This window comes from Lasioglossum baleicum, chromosome 11 (genome assembly GCF_051020765.1).
Source record: "Lasioglossum baleicum chromosome 11, iyLasBale1, whole genome shotgun sequence".
Lineage (NCBI taxonomy): Eukaryota > Metazoa > Arthropoda > Insecta > Hymenoptera > Halictidae > Lasioglossum > Lasioglossum baleicum.
Window position 1 is genome coordinate 6,497,621 of NC_134939.1, and position 24,180 is coordinate 6,521,800.

The window sequence follows — 24,180 nt, forward strand, 5'->3', positions numbered from 1 at the left end:
ATTTCAGTAGTATAACTCAACCACAAGTCAGACGGCCGAAAATTGGCGAAAATTTTCGAAAATCTCGAAAATTGAACTTTGTATTAGGAGAACATGATGTCGAAGGAGGTATCCTAATTTCAGTAGTACAACTCAACCACAAGTCAGACGGCCTAAAATTGGCGAAAATCTTCGAAAATCTCGAAAATTGAACTTTGTATTAGGAGAACATGATGTCGAAGGAGGTATCCGAATTTCAGTAGTATAACTCAACCACAAGTCAGACGCCCGAAAATTGGCGAAAATCTTCGAAAATCTCGAAAATTGAACTTTGTATTAGGAGAACATGATGTCGAAGGAGGTATCCGAGTTTCAGTAGTATAACTCAACGTCAAGTCAGACGGTCGAAAATTTTCGAAAATCTCGAAAATTGAACTTTGTATTAGGAGAACATGATGTCGAAGGAGGTATCCTAATTTCAGTAGTATAAATCAACCACAAGTCAGACGGCCGAAAATTGGCGAAAATTTTCGAAAATCTCGAAAATTGAACTTTGTATTAGGAGAACATGATGTCGAAGGAGGTATCCGAGTTTCAGTAGTATAACTCAACGTCAAGTCAGACGGTCGAAAATTTTCGAAAATCTCGAAAATTGAACTTTGTATTAGGAGAACATGATGTCGATGGAGGTATCCTAATTTCAGTAGTATAAATCAACCACAAGTCAGACGGCCGAAAATTGGCGAAAATTTTCGAAAATCTCGAAAATTGAACTTTGTATTAGGAGAACATGATGTCGAAGGAGGTATCCGAATTTCAGTAGTATAACTCAATCACAAGTCAGACGGCCGAAAATTTCCGAAAATTTTCGAAAATCTCGAAAATTGAACTTTGTATTAGGAGAACATGATGTCGAAGGAGGTATCCGAATTTCAGTAGTATAATTCAATCACAAGTCAGACGGCCGAAAATTTCCGAAAATCGCGAAAATTGAACTTTGTATTAGGAGAACATGATGTCGAAGGAGGTATCCGAATTTCAGTAGTATAACTCAACCACAAGTCAGACGCCCGAAAATTGGCGAAAATCTTCGAAAATCTCGAAAATTGAACTTTGTATTAGGAGAACATGATGTCGAAGGAGGTATCCGAGTTTCAGTAGTATAACTCAACGTCAAGTCAGACGGTCGAAAATTTTCGAAAATTCAGTAGTACAACTCAACGACAAGTCAGACGGCCGAAAATTGGCGAAAATTTCCGAAAATCTCGAAAATTGAACTTTGTATTAGGAGAACATGATGTCGAAGGAGGTATCCGAATTTCAGTAGTATAACTCAACCACAAGTCAGACGGCCGAAAATTGGCGAAAATTTTCGAAAATCTCGAAAATTGAACTTTGTATTAGGAGAACATGATGTCGAAGGAGGTATCCGAATTTCAGTAGTATAACTCAACCACAAGTCAGACAGCCGAAAATTTTCGAGAATCTCGAAAATTCAGAAAGTATTAGGAGAACACGAGATATATCGGAGGAGGTGGAACTAATTTCAGTAGTACAACTCAACCACAAGCCGGACGCTGTTATATTTTGGTTTTTCAGAATTTCGCTATCACATCACAGTAGTTCGCAAATCAGTACAGTAACTCAATAACAAGTACATTTTTGCGGAAATCAGTAGTATAATTGTACGGCAAGTAGTACGTACGTTCGGGAAAAATTGGTGGTTTAAAAAATAAATATAATACTCAGATATTCTTTTTATATATAGTCTTTATTTATTCATTGTAAATTGATACATAAAGTGTTTGGATACTGTACATGTACATAACTTCATACATACATAACGTATGTATGTATATAACGTATATAACGTTATTCTTGGAACATTTATGTATAAAAAAGTGGAAGGTAATAATTCTCATTTATGAAATATTTTGAAATTACAAATTGAGGTATCTCGTATAAAATTTGAAATAGGAATTGTTGATTTTCCTAAAATTATGCTTCAATATTTCTAGGAATTTTTTGTCCTATTGAAACCAACATCGTCTGAAATATCTGCTCGGTACAGAATGTAACAATTCATGATGATCAATATGGTTCCGCGACGATTTGCCTTCTCACCGACGAGAATCTCTTCAGTAGCCTTCTGCACCGACGAGATCATGTCGATGGCCTTCTGTTTCTCACTCCAGTCAGAATATATCCTAGAGGGCGTAAGAGAACACCGAAATATTCGAGTGACACGATCTTCCATAAGGCTAGCAGTCTTTAATGGTATCTGGTCGGTGATAGAAATCGTGTTTTACCGATAACGTTGGGTGTTGACACTGGATGGTAATGGGGTCTCTTTAAGGCGCTAACGCCCCAAAATCGACGGACACAAAACGAAAGTTCGTAGCGTTTGTAAATTAAAATTGAAAGCTAAAATTCCGATATTTATTTATAGATTTATTCAATAAAATATTTTCCATTCTATTCTATAACTTTCTGCCATTTTCAAGGTAACTTCTCGTGTTATTGAATAAACATATGAATAAATACCTTAATTTTATCTTCGATTCTTAATTTGAAAACGCTACGAACTTTCTTTCCAACCCAATACATTGAGTGTCAGGTCTGTTCCTATATCTCGTATGTGCTACGATTTTGAAGGTTATGCACAGACGATACCTATATCACCGACGAGATACTATTAAAGACTGCCAGCCTTATGGGAGTTGGTGTCTCTCGAATATGTCGGTATTTCTTACGCACTCTAGGATATATTCTGGCTCCATCCAAAGAAACAGAAGGCCATCGATGGCATTTTGTCGGTGAAGAAGACCACTGAGGAGATTCTCGTCGCGATGTATCGGTGAGAATGCGAATTATCACGAAACCGTATCGATTATTATTAAATGTTACATTCTCCGCCATATTTCAGACGATGTTTTGGCATTATTGTGGCACTATTTCGAATTTTTAGCGATGTGGTATATCAGATCACTGTAACTTTCACGTTATCCCCGCGCCCGTCGCGCCTGGTTACCCGTCCCCCTGAATAACACAGGGGCTGGCAGTCTTTAATAGTATTTCGTCGGTGCCTATATCACCGACGAGATATAGGAATAGACCTGACACCCAATGTATTTTGGTGTCCGTCGGTATTGGGTTCCTAGCACCCCATTTCCTATATCTCGTCTGTGCTAACACCCCGTTACCATTCAGTGTCAACACCTCTATACATAGAATAAGAGAGAGGTATTATTATTATTTCTAGGGGCACAATATTTATAGCCGGGTTAATAGCAAATTATGGATATAATTTAAAGAAAATTATTGCTATCACTGGCATTTTAAGGTGTCGGTACTTCAGATTCCTATGGACACCAAGTCCCATAAGGTGTCAGGTCTATTCCTATATCTCGTCTGTGCCTATATCTCGTCTGTAGCTTATGGTGTAAAAAATGTCCTCTATTTTCTGCAATATCAGCGGAAGGTAGGAAGCGTACTTCCCCTGTCGGAGCAGTAATGTCGTCGAACTGCCGGGCGCAGGAGCGAATGGTACGATCGTCCTACGGGTTGGCAATTGGCAGGAGTTCAGTCGGTGCCAGTCCCGAAACGCGTTCACGTCTGGACATCTTGCGGGGCTCGATCTGAAAAAAATGGCAACGATAATGTGCACCTGATAGGGCAGTCCATTCGTCAGCGAATCGACTCGGTGTCTCGAAAAACGGCACAGGAAAGCACGGGACGTCACGCGGTTAGAACGGCCAATTTTGAAACGGCAATTGTCGTCGCCAATCACTCTCGCTCGGGATCCTCGAAAATCCGTGGCAATCGGGCGGTTGTGATTGTCGGCTCCTCGTTTAAATAATATATTAACGAGCCCGCTAGCTTTTCGGCCGCGCGGTGTCACAGTGGTGCGTTCGATGTTAGACGATTTCGGTGGCACACCCGTGACCAATGCTGTCTCGGGATAAAGGTAAGCGAAACGCATTTGCCAGCTGATTCCAATTTCAAAGGGTTTGCCGGAAACGATGGTGTGCGGCTCGCCACGCACCGCGTATCACTTCTTGCTCGATGTTTTCCGCCGACAAATATTACTTACCTGGGACGCCGGGCTGGCTTTCGGTGTTCAAAGAAACCGCTTTACGCGAAACCGGAAATAAATCGATAACGGTAGACAGAAGTCGACGGTTAAACGTATTTGATTTATTAATACCCGAGGAAGCATGTCTTGTTTAATATGTAATAGGCGAGAAATGGGAGTAAAGAACTGTTCCGTAGAATTCGACGACACCGTTAACGCGGCAAGTCGCGTGCAAAAATATGTGGTCCCAGCGATTTCGAAAGGAACCGGTGATTAAGAATTATGGAAACTGGCGTAATAGAGAAAGTTTGAATTAAAAGCTCTCGTCTCTGGGGAAAGGCAGTTTAAAAATTCATCGAGCACGCGTATTCGCGTTACAACTAGTCGGCTTGTCTGACTATTGCCGAGCATTTCTACTCACACTGTACGCCGATCCGTTTTCCATCGATCTTTCTATCTTCTGCCTTAATAAATTGCATCGAACGAATTATGCAACAATATATTCGTGAACAACGACACTAGAATAAGGATTACATTACCATTACCCGGCAGTAATCGCACGTAGAAGCTGAGTGCACCGGTGCTCGACGAATTAGCGTAATCGGGTTTCTCTTAAAAGATGAAGTCACTTTCTTCACAGGTTTTACTTGTTTTGACATTTTCCTCGAAATGTGTTTCGTCCTCGATATTCGTTGATTTGATTTAATTAGAAACTGGAAATGAGAACGAGATGAGAAATTAGAACACCTTAATAAGTTGTTAAAATAGCAGCCCGTGCAATTGCTGCTATCATTAGCAGAATGTTATTTTTGGAATGACAATTGTCCCCGTATATCGAACGTTTCGAGCATTTGTCCATCAAACCGGTCGAAGTATAACATGCCAGCAGAGCAATTAAATTCCTCACGGACATTGACTCAGCTATTGCACGTTACCTCGCAGCTAGACGAGACACGGCAACCGAAATTAATTCATCGATCACTGAACAGATCCTAACCAGCAGAAAGTAAAACTCTAACGAGCTCGTATCAATTAATCGTCGTAATACGTGCAATGTCTTTAGCGCGGATTAATGAATTTTTGTGATAACGAGCCGGATACAATCTACATATTTTCGCGATCACGTTAGAAGTAAAATAGTCTGATGTTGCTCTGAGAATTTGGAGAAGCAACATACGTGTTTCGAATTTCTGATCTTTGGAACCCAGTTACACTGCTTATAATTAGACAGCGGATTTTATGCATTTATTTAAAAAATGAGTAGGTGTAATTTGAAACAGTATAAACACTAGCAGAATTTAAAAATACTGTTATATTAGTTTCGTTGTATCGACCATATTAACATTAGATTTACGGGGCTCTAGAAATACCTATTTCACATTATTTTGTGGACATATCAAGTATGTGTTTATCCAAATTTTTGCTCAGATAAATAGATTTGGTATATAACTTCTCAGAGATACATCTTTATAATCTTAACAATAGTAAATTAAGGCGGTAGACTCGTTTCCAGGATCGCAAGGGTGCGGGATTCGCCTTCTCATTTCTCGATAATACAAAAATGGAGTTTTTCGGGAATCAAAAACGCTAGATAAAAGTTCGATCTAGGGCGCGATCGCCCACAAAAATCCTACTTTTTCGTTTACGAGGCGTAATTTGCATTATTCTGCAGCATGTAGCTATGACAATCAGCGTCCATAACTGTTATAACCAAAAAGAAAAAAAGTCATACAATAACAAGTATTTCATCGACCAAAATCGTATTGATTACAATTAAGGATTATAGTAACCGAACATTTTTCTATTGTTGGTACATGTTATCGTTGAGAGAAATTCATTTCGATCACTTGTAACAGTTATCAATGAGAGAAATTCATTTTGATCGCTCATAACAGTTATTGATGGAGGAAATTGGTAATAGTTATTACTAAATAGTACAACTTTCAAATGGCAGACAATGAGAAAGCGAATCCCGCACCCTTGCAATCCTGGAAAAAGGAATCTACTCCCTTAAGAATACTAGAACTCATCATTCTGACGGATCGCGTAAACATAGTGTTAAAAAAGAAAGTAAATTTCTTTTTCACTCCAGTTCGTTGCAATTCAGGTGGAAAATTTTTGTTTCGCATAAATATCCGCTGTCTACTTATAACAAATGCTTTAGTTTATTATAAACTGTGTATGACGTTCACTCCAACCATTTCATTATTCTGGAACCAGTTGAATTTTCGTCATTAAAGAGGGATTTTAACTTATTTATGTAACTCAAACTTAATTATTAATTTTCGAATCGTATCTTGATTATCGATAAAGTTTTAACCCTGTTATTAGAAAGAGAATATTTAAATATATCAATTTCTATTTTAATATCTAATAAATTAAATTTCTTTTTCGACTTAAAAAATACGGATAGGTCGTGTTTAATCTGTTTGCAACTTTTATCACAAGTCTGACTGGTTACGAGAACTGGTTACAATGTTTCGCCAATTTCGTTGTAAAAAAGAAAATAAATTTCTTTTTCACTCCAGTTTGCTGCAATTCGGGTGGAAAATTTTTGTTTTGCATAAATATCCGCTGTCTACTTATAACAAATGCTTTAGTTTATTATAAACTGTGTATGACGTTGACTCCAACCATTTCATTCTTCTGGAACCAGCTGAATTTTTGTCATTAAAAAGGGATATTTTAACTTATTTATGTAACTCAAACTTAATTATTAATTTTCGATAGAGTTTTAACCCTGTTATTAGAAAGAGAATATTTAAATATCAATTTCTATTTTAATATCTAATAAATTAAACCTCTTTTTCGATTTAAAAAATATGTATAGGTCGTGTTTAATCTGTTTGAAACTTTTATCACAAGTCTGACTGGTTGCGAGAAGGGGTTACAATGTTTCGCCAATTTCGTTGTAAAAAAGAAAATAAATTTCTTTTTCACTCCGGTTTGTTGCAATTCGGGTGGAAAATTTTTGTTTTGCATAAATATCCGCTGTCTACTTATAACAAATGCTTTAGTTTATTATAAACTGTGTATGACGTTGACTCCAACCATTTCATTCTTCTGGAACCAGCTGAATTTTTGTCATTATAAAAAGGGATATTTTAACTTATTTATGTAACTCAAACTTAATTATTAATTTTCGATAGAGTTTTAACCCTGTTATTAGAAAGAGAATATTTAAATATCAATTTCTATTTTAATATCTAATAAATTAAACCTCTTTTTCGATTTAAAAAATACGGATAGGTCGTGTTTAATCTGTTTGAAACCTTCATCACGAGTCTGACTGGTTGCGAGAAGGGGTTACAATGTTTCGCCAATTTCGTTGTAAAAAAGAAAATAAATTTCTGTTTCACTCCAGTTTGTTGCAATTCGGGTGGAAAATTTTTGTTTTGCATAAATATCTGCTGTCTACTTATAACAAATGCTTTAGTTTATTATAAACTGTGTATGACGTTGACTCCAACCATTTCATTCTTCTGGAACCAGCTACATGTTTGTCATTAAAGAGGGATTTTAACTTATTTACGTAATTCAAACTTAATTATTAATTTTCGATAGAGTTTTAACCCTGTTATTAGAAAGAGAATATTTAAATATCAATTTCTATTTTAATATCTAATAAATTAAACCTCTTTTTCGATTTAAAAAATACGGATAGGTCGTGTTTAATCTGTTTGAAACCTTCATCACGAGTCTGACTGGTTGCGAGAAGGGGTTACAATGTTTCGCCAATTTCGTTGTAAAAAAGAAAGTAAATTTCTTTTTCACTCCAGTTTGTTGCAATTCGGGTGAAAAATTTTTGTTTCGCATAAATATCCGCTGTCTACTTATAACAAATGCTTTAGTTTATTATAAACTGTGTATGACGTTGACTCCAACCATTTCATTCTTCTGGAACCAGCTACATTTTTGTCATTAAAGAGGGATTTTAACTTATTTATGTAATTCAAACTTAATTATTAATTTTCGATAGAGTTTTAACCCTCTGTTATTAGAAAGAGAATATTTAAATATATCAATTTCTATTTTAATATCTAATAAATTAAACTTCTTTTTCGATTTAAAAAATACGGATAGGTCGTGTTTAATCTGTTTGAAACTTTTATCACAAGTCTGGTTACGAGAAGGGATTACAATGTTTCGCCAATTTCGTTGTTCCGACCAGCGCTACCTTTCTCGAAATTTATTATAAAATAACGAGAATACTTGTTCATAAAAATGCTTCGCCGATGGTAGACGTATCCCCGCGCGAAGGATACATGAACATTTTTTTCGTAACATCTGCGCTGTAGCAAAGATATGACTGTCTCGAGCACGTCACAATTTATGATAAACCGGTGTACCTTGAAAGGAAAATGAAGAATGAAATATTCAGTACATCCGAATTGTCTATGGGACAGGTAGAGTGAACATGTTTCCCAAGAAGCTTCGGTTTCGGGGAAATCGAACTTGAAATTTCGTCGATAAAAGCTAATGTGTCTGTCCATTATACACTGTTTCTACTTATAATAAATATTCATGGTACAGAGATATTACATTCTCATCGCGACTACGTAACGTTGTGGAAGAACGGTGTGGCGTTCAGTCTTGTAAAAATGAGTAGTACACTGAGAATAGAAGTAATACATTATGTGCAATGTTGTTGTTCTTTTCTCCCGAACTTTGCTTTGTAGAAGAAATCCATAAGAACCACGATAATATTCTTTACTTTGTGTTTCTCAGAGTAACAACGCCTCTGAAATATTCATACATGCTTTCTTACTTTTCTCCTATGCATTATGAATAAAGATGCAACGAAAAATACATATACTAACACGTTGACTGCCGTATCGATCATTGGTATTCTTTGACTAGAAATTAATTTGTATATGGTGATACATACAGGGTGGTCCACGCAACTTGCACACCTATATAACATCCAAAGTATGCGTTGCATGAAAAAGTTTTGTATAGACAAGTTGCATGGTCTGAAGGTATTTGTTTTTTTTACAGGTGGAAGCGTTTCGGAGATTTGAAGGTCGACTTTGTTTTCATAAATGGAATACTATATTTTTTATACCAAAATATGGAAGAATGTCGAATTCTGAGTAAAAAACTATTGACCTTCATTAGCCCTAAACCTAATAATTAACGAGTAATTTCACTTTATGATTATTACCTAATAACACGGTCCTACAAATTTCAACTTTTTTTTTTGTATTTCGCTTCCCACTATACGATTCTTATAGTGTTTTTCGCGCTGATTCCGAATCTGTCCTTAATTTCTCTTCTGGACGTACAGTTTTTGAGAAAGTTGAGTTTTAAAAAAAGACATATTTTTCAACTTCGAACAAATATTGTGATGTTATTATAAAAGGTTATTGAATTGTTCTTTACAATAAAGGATGCTGTAGACTTTCCCGAATACAGTGATATCCAATATTAATACATTATGATTGTTTAAACATGTTCGCCGCGCCGTATCCCGTGAAACGCTTGTTCTAGCGGTAAGCGCCACTTTCTGGTTCGGTAAAAATGTCGACGTTTCAAACTTCAAAGGTGGGTTTCTCAAGATAAAACTCTGCTCTATCGCGTGGTATAGTTCGATTTTCTGCTGGACCCTTATTTTTTGAGATAAATTCAAAAATATCGTCAAAAATTGGTGCAAAAGTGGTGTCTCTCCGTCTTTAATGATCGTTTAAACATGTTTAAACAATCATAATGTATTAATATTGGATATCACTGTATTCGGGAAAGTCTAAGGAATCTTTTGCTGTAAAGAACAATTCAATATCTTTTATAATAACATCACAATATTTGTTCAAAATTGAAAAATATGTCATTTCTTAAAACTCAATTTTCTCAAAAACTGTACGTCTAGGAGAAAAATCAAGGACAGATTCGGAATCAGCTCGAAAAACACTATAAGAATCGCATAGTGGGAATCGAAATACTTTTTGGCTGTTGGACAGTGTAATTAACGAGTAATTTCACTTTATGATTATTACCTAATAATTAACGAGTAAAAAATTTTCAGGAAATAAAGTGAAATTACGCGGTTTAATTAATTATTAGGTTTAGGGCTAATGAAGGTCAAATCTCCGAAACGCTTCCACCTGTAAAAAAAATAAGTACACTACATAATGTACTCCTTCAGACCATGCAACTTCTGTATACAAAAGTTTTTCGTACAACGCATACTTTGGAAGGTATATAGGTGTGCAAGTTGCGTGGACCACCCTGTATATTGCAATGAAATAAATTTTATTCGGATTTTTAAATTTCAACTTTTATGGCGACTTATTCACACAAAATAAATTTTGTTAGAATATTTTTAGGATGCGAAAGGATTCCACTTCGGCATCATTAATTACGTCACTTTCATTCTGCGAGATTTTTTGAAAATTTCATATCTTTCTGTGACGTATAAAATTATTTAATGAGAATTTTGATAAGATCGTAAAGCGAAAAAGCAGCTCTTTTCCATATTAAAGAAGCTTTTGTTTCAACGGCAGTTTTATTTACATTTTAGTTTCCAAGATAAAGTAGACGGGCGTAATTTGAATTATCCATTTTTAACTAGTTCGGGATGAAAGTATCTAGAAGTTCCACCATGGTGTAACGAACTTGCATACGAAATTCAGTGGGAGCGTGTAACGAGGTTATAGTTCGCACAGGGAGAGTGTATTATAATAAATAATTTATCAGACGAAAGAGGAAATTATTCTAATTAATAGAACAATAAATGAATAAATTATTAATAGAAGTTGAACACGCGAACTACGAATTTCATTATCGGAGAGACTGATGAATGAGAATGGAACTTTAGAATGTAATGTGCAGTGCAATCAACGTCGCACAATTTCAAACAACATATTTATGCATACATTTAATGCATATGTACATAACTATATACATATATTAATTTTGACAATAATATCGTTATGACGAGTTTGATCATTGCTCTTATCTTCATCGTTCATCAACAAATTGTCGATTTCTAATATGTGAATAATTATAACGGTAGCAGGTTGTTTTTTTTTTAGTCGAATACTTTTTTCCAGGGATGTACACTTGCATCGATTGAAATCTCCTCGAAAAGGAAGTCCGAAATTCGAAAAAATTCTGCGTGTCGTTCATCTCCGTCGAAACTGACATGTTTCGAGAACGAGTTAACTGCCGGAGAACGGTCTGGCGAACAACTTCAGTAAAATCGGGACAGATATTTGCTAATCCAACGAATAGCGGAAAAGGGAGATCGGCTTTCCAGTTTTCTGGTCTCGAAACTCATCATTCACCGATGTTTCCTCATGCTTTTCCTCCTTTTTCTCCGGATAACTTATAATCCATCATTGTGTCCGCGTTACACAAAGTGTCCTAGGGATCTGAATTCCGAAGTACTGTCTCTCGTTGAATCGGTTCCGGATAAGAGGCACAGATCACAGAATTGAATGCACCTGCACGACCCGTTTCACTCGTGTCGTTATTATTGACTCGTTTCAGTCATATTGAAAATTGCCTATAAAAAGTATACGTCTTCCATATTATATTCTATAAAGTTTTAATTTTAACAACGAAACGGTCAGCTCTCTATAAATAGTTTTTTTTTATGTAAACCGTTTAGTTCTGAACAGTTATAACTAGTGATGGGTTATGATACTACTCAAGCGATATTGATATCTGGTTTCAAAGTACAGTAAATCATCTATAAACGCATAAAAGCTGTAGCAGATAAACGCAGAAAAAATATCCGCTCCACTTTAGTAATCTGATCTCGGTCGTCGGCACAGTTCAAAGGCCCGTGCGTCCTCACAATGTAACACCAATATTTAATCTTTTTTACTATTACTTATTTTTTTATGAAACTTTCATCAATATATTCGTGGCATTGTTCTGATTAAAAAAAGACCAAATACGATATAATTTCAACTGTATTTAGTGGTTTAATTGACGATGAACGTTTCGGTCGCAAGGAAGGACAGCGTATAGGAAAGAAAGAGACGCGGAGAGTCGCAGTCGCCGGCACAGTTGAAAGGCCCGCGCGTGGTCTCTCTTTACACGCGCTATTCTTCTCTACGTTCGGCTTGGCCTTTGAAGCTCAAATAAAAATAAATTTTTAAAAAATACCACGTTTCTCAAACGGACTAAAAAGTATAAAATCATTTTTCCTAGCCCCATACAGATTCCTACCCCCGTACAGATAGTCCTGAAAATTTGTGATTGCGAATTTTTAATAGCTATGAAAATATGTATTTCTAAGATTTAAAACGAAAAATGTGGGGCACATGCAATAGATAATTGATTCATGGATAGTTCACCTAAATCGCTAACAATTTTATTGCACTGCAAATTATATGAACTGATAAAAAAAAAATTATATGAACTGTTGTGCGAGTTTTCTCAACGGCTACTCTCTCTACACTCCTTACCATGTATTATCTTGCGCCCCACGTTTTTCGGCTTAAATTCTAAGCTCAGTTCTGAGCTATGTTTAAAATTTCAAGTCTCTAGCTCATCGGGAAGTTAGTTTAAAATCAATTGCAAAATTTGTACCGAACAAACAGACAGACAGACAAGAAAGCAAGCTAATAAAAACGTAGTAAAAAATAGCTACCCGTCTCAGATAAATGCATACAGATCCTCCCGAGGCTTATGCGTTTATGGTGACAATATAATGTATCAAGGTATCATAAGCCCATATACAGGGTGTCTCAAAATTCCTTTAACATCCGGAAATGCGAGGTTCTTCAGATCATTTGAAGCGACATTTTCGGCTTTGTTAAGGAGTTATTAACGAAAATCCACGGACCAGTCAGAGCGCAAGTTGACAGTTAGCGCGCCGGGCCGTCTCGTATTTATTATGTATTGTTGTTTCGATGCTTGTGATACCAATATCAGCCAGTCCTCATTTTAGAACAAAAGCACTTAAACTTGTGATACGTATCAAAGCTTCCAAACAATTACTTGAGTATCAAATTGCTTAACACTCATGGGAAAAACTGATATATCACGCCCGTCACTAGTTACAAGACAATGGGAAAACGATGAAATGTTTCTATGGTCCACTTGAAATATCGATTGACACCTTGCCAAGGATATGAGTGTTCTGAAGGCACAGGCGTCGCACAATTCCAATCCGGCGACAATTGCGTCTCGAAGGACATCGTCCATTTTGCAGAAAATCTGCACGGTGCGAACAGTAAGATATTTTAATAATCTTCGGTTGTTTTATATCCGAGTTTTTACTCTAATATTTATATATGAATATAGTAAATTCTATTATTACTATATTTATGTTATTTACTATTTAAACACAGAATAGAAGAGAACAACATTATACACGTTCTCACAACAGTCAAGAACAATATCAAATATAATATACAATTTAAAATTGACAGTGATATGAATTTATATTAAATTAAAAAGTATTAATATTTATACAAAAAATAGAAAATACAAACATTGCGCACGTTCTCAAACAGTAAGCAAAAATATCAAACGTGATGTGCGATTTAATGTTGATGGTACTTCCAATTGATTTATTAAAGCAATTTATTAATTTATTAATGTACAAAATGTTGAATTTAGTACTTTAAAATTCTAGTTATAAATTAAAGAACAAGTTACGTTTTGAACAATATATTTTCTTTCTATATTAATAGTAATATACATAACTATATGTATATAATAACTACAATTAACCTAGCAGGACTTGGTGGAATGATCTATTAAGAATAATTAGTCCCAAAGTGTTTTTACTGATTGAATGCTATATAGAATTTATTGCAATTCACTATTTGTACTAAATACATTCTCCATGGAAACAATAAAGTTTGTTTTTAGTACAGGTGGCACGGTATTTAGTGGTTTGGAAACTATTCGCGTGAAATTATCCAGATAAGGCGAACAGTTTCATAGGAAAAGATTGCAGGAAGCTCGGAATATATATTCATTAAAATATTTAATATCATCTGCATAGCATGAATATACATATATATTAGGCGGGATTAATGAAGCTAGAGAAACTTTATGACGAGCGAAGTTAATGCGTCTGACTATTAGCGGATATATTCACTTACACCGAACGCTGGTGTGTCCCCTTATCATCTAATTATTCTCTACCGTAGCAGCCACATTTAAATATTGATGAACATGACAAATGTAACCGGAATATTGATGAACATTATCATTCGAATGATCTTTATGCATTTACGGTATTTGCTAATTCATAAAATACCAGAAGACGTTTAAATTAACAAGAGTTAATAAAATGTATATTCTATATAAAAAATTTCTCGTTCATTTTACTTATTGTAAAATTTTTATAAAAACTCACTGGTTAAAAGAATTATTTCAATTAACAGGAGTCGATGGTATTTATATTTTATTTTAAAAATTTGCACTGTGCCACAAATATATTCCAGCAGTTAAACAAAAATACGTTTACAAAAGTTGTTTTATATTTTATTTGAAAATGTTCACCTTCATTTCAGTTATTATCAAATAACGTATTTCAATGAAACTTTCCACTGTACTACAACCATATTGGCAGACAGGTAGTTAAAAGTTAAATTCTTCAAAACCGATGTTCCATTTGGAAAAGCACATTAAAGATAAACTTGGTTCTATACATTTCGTCAGTCTCTGTCAACAAAGGACTAATCAATTATTCGGCACGATATGAAAAAATAATAAATCAAAGGGTACTTTTGACAATATCATGTGTCTGTTCCTTTATTACAATATTATTCCCGAAAAGTTTCGATAAAATATTGTTGAAATATTGTATGTCACGTATGTGGGAGGTATATTCTTTAATTAAATATTTCGGATTTCATCGAATAATAATATCATGTTTTTACAAATTCGCGTGCATATTCATGCGCATGAAATCTGCAGATGCCTCGGCAATGAAATTAAGGGAGTAGACTCGTATTTCCAGGATTGCAAGGGTGCGGAATGCTCGTTCTCATTTCTTGATAATACAAACACGGGGTTTTCAGTAGTCAAAAACGCTAGATAAAAGATCGGTCTAGGGTGCTATCTCCAAAAGTCCGATTTTACCACGTTTTTATTAACTCGCTTTCTTGTCTATCTGTTTGTTTGTTTCTGTGTCTGTTCGATACAAATTCTGCATTTGATTTTAAACTAACTTCCCGATGAGCTAGAGACTTGAAACTTTAAACGTAGCTCAGAACTGGATGACAATGCAATATTTTATCTACTCCTCGATCGTACGTTGTATCGATCTATCGTACGTATTATCGAGAAATGAGAACGCGAATCCCGCACACTTGCAATCCTGGAAACTCGTCTGCCCCCTTAGCCAGGAAACAGGAAAAAATGTTTGAAAACTGAAAACGCGAGATCGATGGGTATAGTTGTTTCCTTCTTGACCGGCCGAATGGTTAAATACTGTTCAGGTCGTGTACGTGAAAAGACACCAATTTCCTCGAGAATTCTCGCAGAGGCCGCGAAAACACGCGTAAACGCGGCGGAGGCACGATCAGCTTCGGAATCTCTCGCTGCCGCCGGGAATTTCACAATTTCCGGGCAAATCCAATAATTTCCTCGTTCGAGACGTGTTCGGTCGCGAGAGCGGGGAACTCGATGAAGCTAACGATGATAAAATGGATTTAAATTGCACCCGTGCGCACACCTGCACGACAAATCTAGCGTGACATCGTCCGAGGAAAATTGGTGGGCCTGGGCTCCTACTTTCGCCCCCGCAAAAAGAGTTACGCTCCTTGTAATTACTTCTCGCAGCCTGTGCCTACAATGACACACCGTTCGGTCCTTCAATTTTCTTCCAAGTCGACGGGTATCCAAGTAGCCTGATCCATCAAAGTCTTGTATGGTCGCGTTGGTACACAGCCCGAAATTTCTAACGCCCCTATTCTTCTGATAAATTCTTCTTGTTATTCCAAACCGATGGAAAATTTGTGTTTGGTACCATATTGCAATTAATTAAAGAATAAATCAGAAAAATAAATGTACCATTTATTTCAAGAAGAACGTTAAAATATAATTTGATCGAAAAATATTAGATTGTTGCATATGAAATGACATTTCTTCATTGTATTATGGTCGCTGTAACTGCGCAACAATTTAACGTGCAACTAATTTTTTCTTGTCGCTTCACTTATATAATTTTTTCTCGTTTTGTGATTTTTGTATTTCCTTTTGTAGCACGTTTTTTGCCGCAATCTTCACCACATTTCAAAAAATTTCGTACTACGGACTCGGAACGTTTAATTTCTTTCACAATCTTTCGATTCGATTGCCCCCTTTTTTTTAAAAGAAGATATTATTGCCTTTTCAGCTTCATTTTAATATTTTCCTTTCGCCATTCTGTTCTGCTACATGAAATCAAAAATATGACTTGATCAGGAACACGGGACAACAATACCTTTATGATCACTCTTTAAATCACACACTTTCCTTTATAATTTCTCTCCATATCTGGGGAAGAAAGCACTGCGTTTAAACAAATTTCGTACTTGTAGACGTTGTTGTAACACATTTCGCTCTGCGACATATTCCGGCATGTAAATACGGATAATTTCGAAGCGTAGATGTTGAAAGTAAAAGTTTGGCAAAGTAAATAACCCCATTTTGACAACATCATCTGTCCTTTTCTTCCAAGTAAGCATGCGAATTTGTAAATTTTGAAGTGCGTTTAAACAAGTTTCGCTCACTGTATAATAGGACGATTTTTCTTGCTCGAACCACTTTCGTTACGGATGCAAAGAACGGATTAGGATTGACGAAGCTCGCGAAAGATTCTGCATAATATGGTCCGAGTGTTTTAAACGCGCTTATCGACGATCTCATGCGTTGGGATACACTTGGAGCCAACAAGTCCAGACTGTTTTAATTATGCAATGTGTTTGGAAAATATGGGACCTCGCGGAATATGCAAAAGATTTCTAGACATAAGCAGCTTAATACTTTCCTGTAGGGAATAGTAAGCTGCATTAATTAGCATGGTACAAATGATAAATTCCTGTTTGAAATATTGCTAATGATCGTGTAATCTCATAAGAATGTGATCCTAAAAGGATTTCCCATTAATCCAGCTGATATACAGGGTCATCCGTTTTTGAACGGCCAAACGTTAACTAGCTCTAGAGGACCCCAAATGGCACAACTTTTACCCCTATCACTTTTTTTGTTTCGGCCTTGATTTCCAGATAATTGCAAAAAACCATCATTTTTTGAGTTTACATAAAATTAAATATCTCAGGACTCCAATGATGAAACTTGATGGTTTTTCCTTTGTTTAGTTTAAAAGAAGTAGGGGCATCTTTTTTATTGAATAAACTTTTTTGTATGACCGTCGGATCATGGTTTTTTTGGCGTGGGGCACACCATGGAGCCTGAAATAAATAAGTTGGAAAGTGGCGGTGTGCCCCACGCCAAAAAAACCATGATCCGAAGGTCATACAAAAATGTTTATTCAATAAAAAAGATGCCCCTACTTATTTTCAACTAAACAAAGGAAAAACCATCAAGATTCATCATTGGAGTCCTGAGATATTTAATTTTATGTAAACTCAAGAAATGATGGTTTTTTGCAATTATCTGGAAATCAAGGCCAAAACAAAAAAAGTGAAAGGAGTAAAAGTTGTTCCATTTGGGGTCCTCTACAGCTGGTTAACGTTTGGCCGTTTAAAAACGGATGACCCTGTATTAGTATTACTGCTGAAAAATATGGAGCGAAACATCACTCTCAAACAACGATGACATTTGTAATAACCGTGTTACACACTTTAATGGTATACAAAAAATGAGTAAAGTAAATAAAATTATTCATGTTAGATGTCCTAATTTTGTTACGATCTCGTTATGACCAAAATAACAATGAATACATTTTAGAAGAGACCTTATCGCCCAGTCCCTTTTAATGTTGAAGTCCAATACAAGAAATTATTGCATAGAAATTAATATCGAACCATAATGTACTGTACAAACTCTAATGTGCACAATACTCATCAGTAATTAATAGACTGCGGATGTATAAGCAATTTTTATAATTTTTGCAGACAAATTTCAAGACAGTGCGAACAAACAAAATCTTATTTTCAGTGGTGGTAGCCTTTATAGATCTGAAATAAATAAAAGTCGTATTCAATTCTTGTGGAATTTTATATTCTAGCATTTTTTAATATACCAAAAAATATGGCTGCCCTTTACTTTATCGGACTCAAAATTTGTGCGTTTCACCTACGAATTATGATGTATTTGGTATGTAATCCAGTAGATTTGTACCCGGCGCGGATGCAGATCGAAGTTTCGAGCCTCTAGGATAAATAGTTGAGGAGCTATGATCGTTTAAAGTTGAGCATATTTCCAGTTTCTTGACAGGCGCCGCCATATTGGTTTGTAGTGACGTTCGCACGCCGCTTACTGAGTTGGTTAGGATTAGGTAAGCGGTTCGAGGTCGTCACTACAAACCAATATGGCGGCGCCCTTACCTGTCAAAAATGCTCAACTTTAAGCGACCATAGCTCCTCAACTATTGATCCTAGAGGATCGAAACTTTCATCTGCATCCGCGCCGGTTACAAATCTACTGGATTACATACCAAATACATCATAATTCGTAGGAGAAAGGTACTAATTTTGAGTCCGGTAAAGTAAAGTTTACCCAAAAATATACTAAACTAAAAACAAATATTAGGGAATAGGAAAGGATGCAATAATTAGGTTAATAATAATTAGGATACGAACAGAGTAGGTCAGGGTAGGAATGTCTGAAACAAAGAAAGAGAGAGAGAAAGTATGGACAGAATGTGTGAATAATGAAGAAGATAGATCTGTAAAGTTGGAATACTGTGAACAAAGTCACATTTCTTAGCTGTAAGGCTGAAATAAAGCAATAATAATAATAATAATATTCTAGCATTTTTTGAACATTTTTAGAAGCCATATTTATCATAAAGATCGACAGTCCACTAATTAATAAGGAAAGTTCGTAGCAAATCAATTGTGAGCAATTTTTACGTGCAATTTTTACGTGCAGTTGTTTCCAGTGTTTTCACGTCGGTCTGACCATCGCTTGCTACTTCTACTTGAAAGAAGTGTACGTCGATTATGGTTCTAAAAGAATTGTTTGCATAGACAAGGACATTGGGGCCAATGTTAACAAGACTGGACACGAGTAGAAGTGGTCAGTAGTTATTATTGTGATTAAAGCGTTTATTATGCAGCCTAATGGTTCGACGACTCTGATTTGTTCGTTCGATTACAGCGAGTATTTCTCTTTGATACCACATCGATAGTTCTGCTGCGAAAGAAGCTCGATAAACGAGGGTGGAGGAATGGGGGGATGGGGGACAGGACATGTTCACCGAAGTGTGAAATTTAAAAGTTACCATTACAGACAGCGAGCGAACGCGCACGACAGTGAAACGCGACACTGCAAACTCGAACGTTAGGTTGGTGCCCATTCAAACTCGATACTCCCTTTAGAAATAAAACCCATGAAACCGAGCGACCCGGCCGGTACCATTTTTAAGTTCGGTGAGAGCTTTAAAAGCTGTACACCGGACGAACGAGTTTTTCGAATGGTTCAAATTAAACGCTGGCGTCTCTACAATGTCTTTGTCATCGGCAGCAGCTCTCGGACATTATCAATTTTTCCACGATGCATTGACAACGGTACGACGCCCGTTATACAGTTTTATTCGCTCCATTCTGCCGTTTTAATTGTTCGCATTCAAGTCGTTTTAATTAGTGGACTGTGGACTCGTACGTCAAATATACAGGGTGTTCCGAAAATGTTCTACTTCCTCGAAAGTATTCCTGAGGCCATTTGAACTCACTTTTTCCTTTGTGAAAATGTTCTTCGCGACTTTGTTAAGGATTTATTCAACGAAAAACACGGACCAATCACAGCGCGGCTACTACGAACGCATTCAGCTGTTGCCGCGCTGTGATTGGTCCGTGTTTTTCGTTGATAACTCCTGAATGAAGCCTCGGAGATCATTTTTGCAAAGGAAAAAGTGAGTTCTAACGACCTCAGGAATCACTCCTTTCAAGGAAGTGCAACATTTTTGGGACGCCCTATAGAGTCAGCCATTTTCAGCATTAAGATTTTTTTAACCCTTTGCCCTACGATTTATTTTAAGATTAGAACTTTCTTTGTAGTTCGTAATTTCCTAAACAAGGAGAAAATTCATATCTATTGTATATGCTTACATATTCTCCAATAACTATACATTAACAAAACCAAAATAGGAGATTAATAACATACAATGATTAAAACTTCTTTGTTGTGAATAATTTTCTAGAAAAAATTGTTCGTTTATTGCAGATTTACCTTTTATCTACAAACTACGTATTGATAATTTTCTATATATAAGATAAATTAGTATAATTCATGTTTAAGGCAAGTGGTTAAAAAATAATTTCCTTTGTAATTCAGACGTTATTGCTTCAGTTCTACCAAGAAAATGAAAATACTTTTCCATCGAAGTTCGTCTATTTTGAAATGATTAGTCAGATAAAATTGGTAATAGAACTAAAGTGGGAATCGGGTTTAACAACGAGAATAATTATACTATTGGCTCCGGGAAGGGGTTCAAGGCAGCGACGAAACAATGACGTTGATAACGACAGTAATAATGATGATTATAGCGGCGCTAATTGTCATTATTATAGTAATAATAATAATGAAATTTCAGGTGGGAGAGGAAGACAGTGATCTCGTCTTAGAGGACAAAGGGAAAGAGTAATATGGGGAAGGACGACAAGAAGCGCATCACGCAACGTGAGGGTGAGTGTTCGACAAAATTGCTGCTCATCCTTGCTATTATGCTTGTTCGATAACGAGAGCTGCTTTTTCGGTAATGACGACGAAGGAGGAGACAAAATATATTTTCATCCATGAAAGTAACAAAAGTCTCTTGCGACATATACAGGGTGGGGCACCGTAAACAGGTTACCTGAATAACTCGGCTGCTATTGGTGTTAGGAAAAAATGCATCAGATGGAAATTGCTTGGTTTCGAGGGGGCATTAATCTGATGTTGGTAGCTTTTTTGTAGGTGAACGCGTAAAGGACATATGAAGGTCAACTTCATTTTTTTTTTAATGGAATGAGGTATTTTTTAATACATCAATCGATGCAGCTGGACATTCGTTATAAAAAAAATACTAACCTATGTATGTCGAAAGATTAGTAGTTCAAAAGATATTTCAATTTAAATAACTCTAAAACGCCATTACTGTCGTTCAGGTCTTAGTATGGCAGTAATGGTGTTTTAAAATTATTTAAATTGAAATATCTCCTGAACTATGTACTAACTTTTCTACATACATAGGTACCTTTTTATAACGAATGTCCAGCTGCATCGATTGATGTATTAAAAAATACCTCGTTCCATTTAAAAAAACAGTGTTGACCTTCATATCTCCTTGACATCTCCACTTATAAAAAAATTAATGACATCAGATTACGAGCGCCTCGATATCAAGTAAATTTGGTCTGATGGATTTTCTTCAAAAGCAAGCGAGTTATTCAGGTGACCTGTTTATAGTGCCCCACCCTGTATACACGTGTAGTACTAAAAAATGGTGGAGTGCCACAATAGTTATTAAAAATAACCATACAGAAAATTTGCGCAATATGATCAATCGGGTTGTGAAAAATTTTATACATTTAAGTAGTTAAGTAATGTGGGGGGAACCACCCTGGTCTAGGTAAGACATTACTTGACTACTCATTTATATTGTATAAAAATTTTCACAAAATTTCCTTCGACTTACTTAGAATAATCATACAAAAATGTATGGAACTATAATTTTTTAAATCCACCAATTAACTTATCATTAAAATGACAATAAAGAAAACATGTTTGTGGAAAAATGAAAAGCTATATACACCACTGAGATTTTTCGCAAAATAAACCGGACGGTCAGGAATGTTTTGAAAAAGGCTACGTTTGCGAGATATTTGCAGACGAAAAATTGAAGGTTCAACTTCCGGGATGCGCCGACGTTTAAATTCCAGTCGGCTGAGCACTCGGTCACACGTACACGCACACTGGTCAAAGAACAAGGGCTGACACCCCTGAGTTAGGTCTCTTCGTGGAGCACTCTGTGACAATTTTTGCAATTTTTAAAATATCAGGTTGGTGCATATGAAATGTCGGCTTTTGAAATGAATATTATTGCCAATTTCTGTAAGGTGCCGCAATATTGTTGTACGACTAGTCTCCATTCTGACAGAAAGTTGTCTTGCTGTTACACTTGAATTTGTTTCCACCAATCTTTTCAAAACATTGTTATTTACAGACGTTTTGGATCTTCCTCGCGGCTCATTTTTTAGGAAAAAATCTCCAGAATGAAACTTTGCGAACCAACGCTTTACTTTCCTTTCGTTCACAGTGTTCTCCCCAAAAGCTTGATTGAGATTACGTGTAGTTTTTACAGCTTCAGCTTTACTGTCAAGTTTATACTCATATAAAAAATTACACGAATATCAGAAGAATCCATATTTAAACAAAATTTAAAATAAATTTCGAAAATTCACAATTTGGAAGAAAACTTCCTCACCAAAATATAACTCTGGTAAACAGACAATAAGACTGTAGAAAAGGTTGTCAAAAACAATAGCGTAACGATAGCAGAGAGACAAATATTCACATGAAATAAAAATCCGACATTTCATGTGCACCAACCTAATACTTCCTTTCCTGTTAGTGAAAATGTCTTTTCACGACTATAAATACATCCACGGTCTACGACACAAAGCCAAGACTCGTCTTGCTAAGTGCTACACGTTACCCGTCAATCTCGTCAACTGGAAGTAACGTATTGTGGCCGACTGTCGACTTTGAATGAAAGAAAAGCCTAACATGTGAGTATTTCTTCTTCTTGCGAACCTGGAAGTTTTTCTGGCAATAGAGACTGACGACCCGGTGCACTAGGAAGCCAAGCAGCGGATGTACCTTTGGAAGTTCTTGCGTACTAGGGTCCAATTACGTAGAAAGTTAAAGGAAGAGTGCAAAAACATAGATGCTAGCGAATGAATGCTGCGACGCCTTTTTCTTGAGTCCACCATCAATTTTCGAAATAGCACAACAGCTTTTACCATGGTATTCGCGATTACTTTATATTTTTCAGTTCCTTCAAGAAGCAACGTGCCTGACAAGGGGCATCTCTAAAGTGCAATTTGCTGAGTTGATTGATTCGCTGAAAAACGTCATCTGAGGAAAGCAGAAATTTTTTACTTTTCTAAATATAATCCTGTAGATTTTGATTAGAAAATGCCGAAAATCCAAGCTCTAGTGTTTAAAGTTGGTGATGTCTAATGTAGAGCGGCTATCTTTGAGATGTACACTTTGTTCTGCAACAAGCTGTCATCGAACAGTAATTAAAATATACAGAATCATATTATACAGGTTCTCAAAGAGAAGGTATACTCCAAGTTAGTTATGTTATGGTTATGTTGGTTGGGGTGAGGGGGCGGAAAGAAGTCTACGAGAAATCTTCCACCTAGCGACAAAAACGATGAAAATCGCCGAACTTTAAACGCGCATAACTTTTGAACCAGTGTATTCCCAAGATTAAAACTTGGACTTACGGCATTTCCTCGTCAAAATTTACAGGATTATATAAAGAAGAGATTAAAATTTCCTCGGGTGAAGTGTAACCGAAGAAAATGTACATTTTACACACTCTGTATATCGTCCTCTAATGTAAGAAGTAAGAATACTAAATCTCCGGTTTGTATGGTTGTATAATTTCCACATTTTTTCCTCTAACATCCCTTTTGTGTACCATACAAGCATGCGATTTAGTACGCCGACTTTAGAGGACACATCCAATATACAGTATACGCAAACTGTACATTGGCTTTTAATTATACGAGATATTGGAATACATCGAACATCCTATCATTTTGCCCAGCACTGTAGAAAGAGCAGGTATTGCAGTGGAAAAAAGTGAGAGAAAGGAGCGTGAAATTCGAGGTGAACGAGCATCGGTGGCAGAGATAGAAGGAAAGACAATAGCCTTGGGAATCTTCGGTACAGACGGTACCTAGACGCACCTGACGCGAGACGTCCCTCGTCGTCGATCTGTTATTGGGATTTCTGCACGTGCAGGACCTGCGGGAGAAACTGCTCGGTCGCGA

At 36.2% G+C, this 24,180-nt stretch overlaps 1 protein-coding gene across 2 annotated transcripts in view; it reads left to right on the forward strand.

The window, feature by feature from the left end:
- The first annotated feature begins 3,549 nt into the window (after positions 1–3,549).
- Positions 3,550–24,180, forward strand: part of LOC143213558 (uncharacterized) — a 126,864-nt gene continuing 106,233 nt past the window's right edge. For both annotated transcript variants that reach the window (XM_076433525.1, XM_076433526.1), the window contains exons 1-2: positions 3,550–3,946; positions 20,727–20,818. In XM_076433525.1, the coding sequence (XP_076289640.1) occupies positions 20,779–20,818 (40 nt within the window). In that variant the 5' untranslated portion in view covers positions 3,550–3,946; positions 20,727–20,778. The remainder of the gene's footprint in view (positions 3,947–20,726; positions 20,819–24,180) is intronic.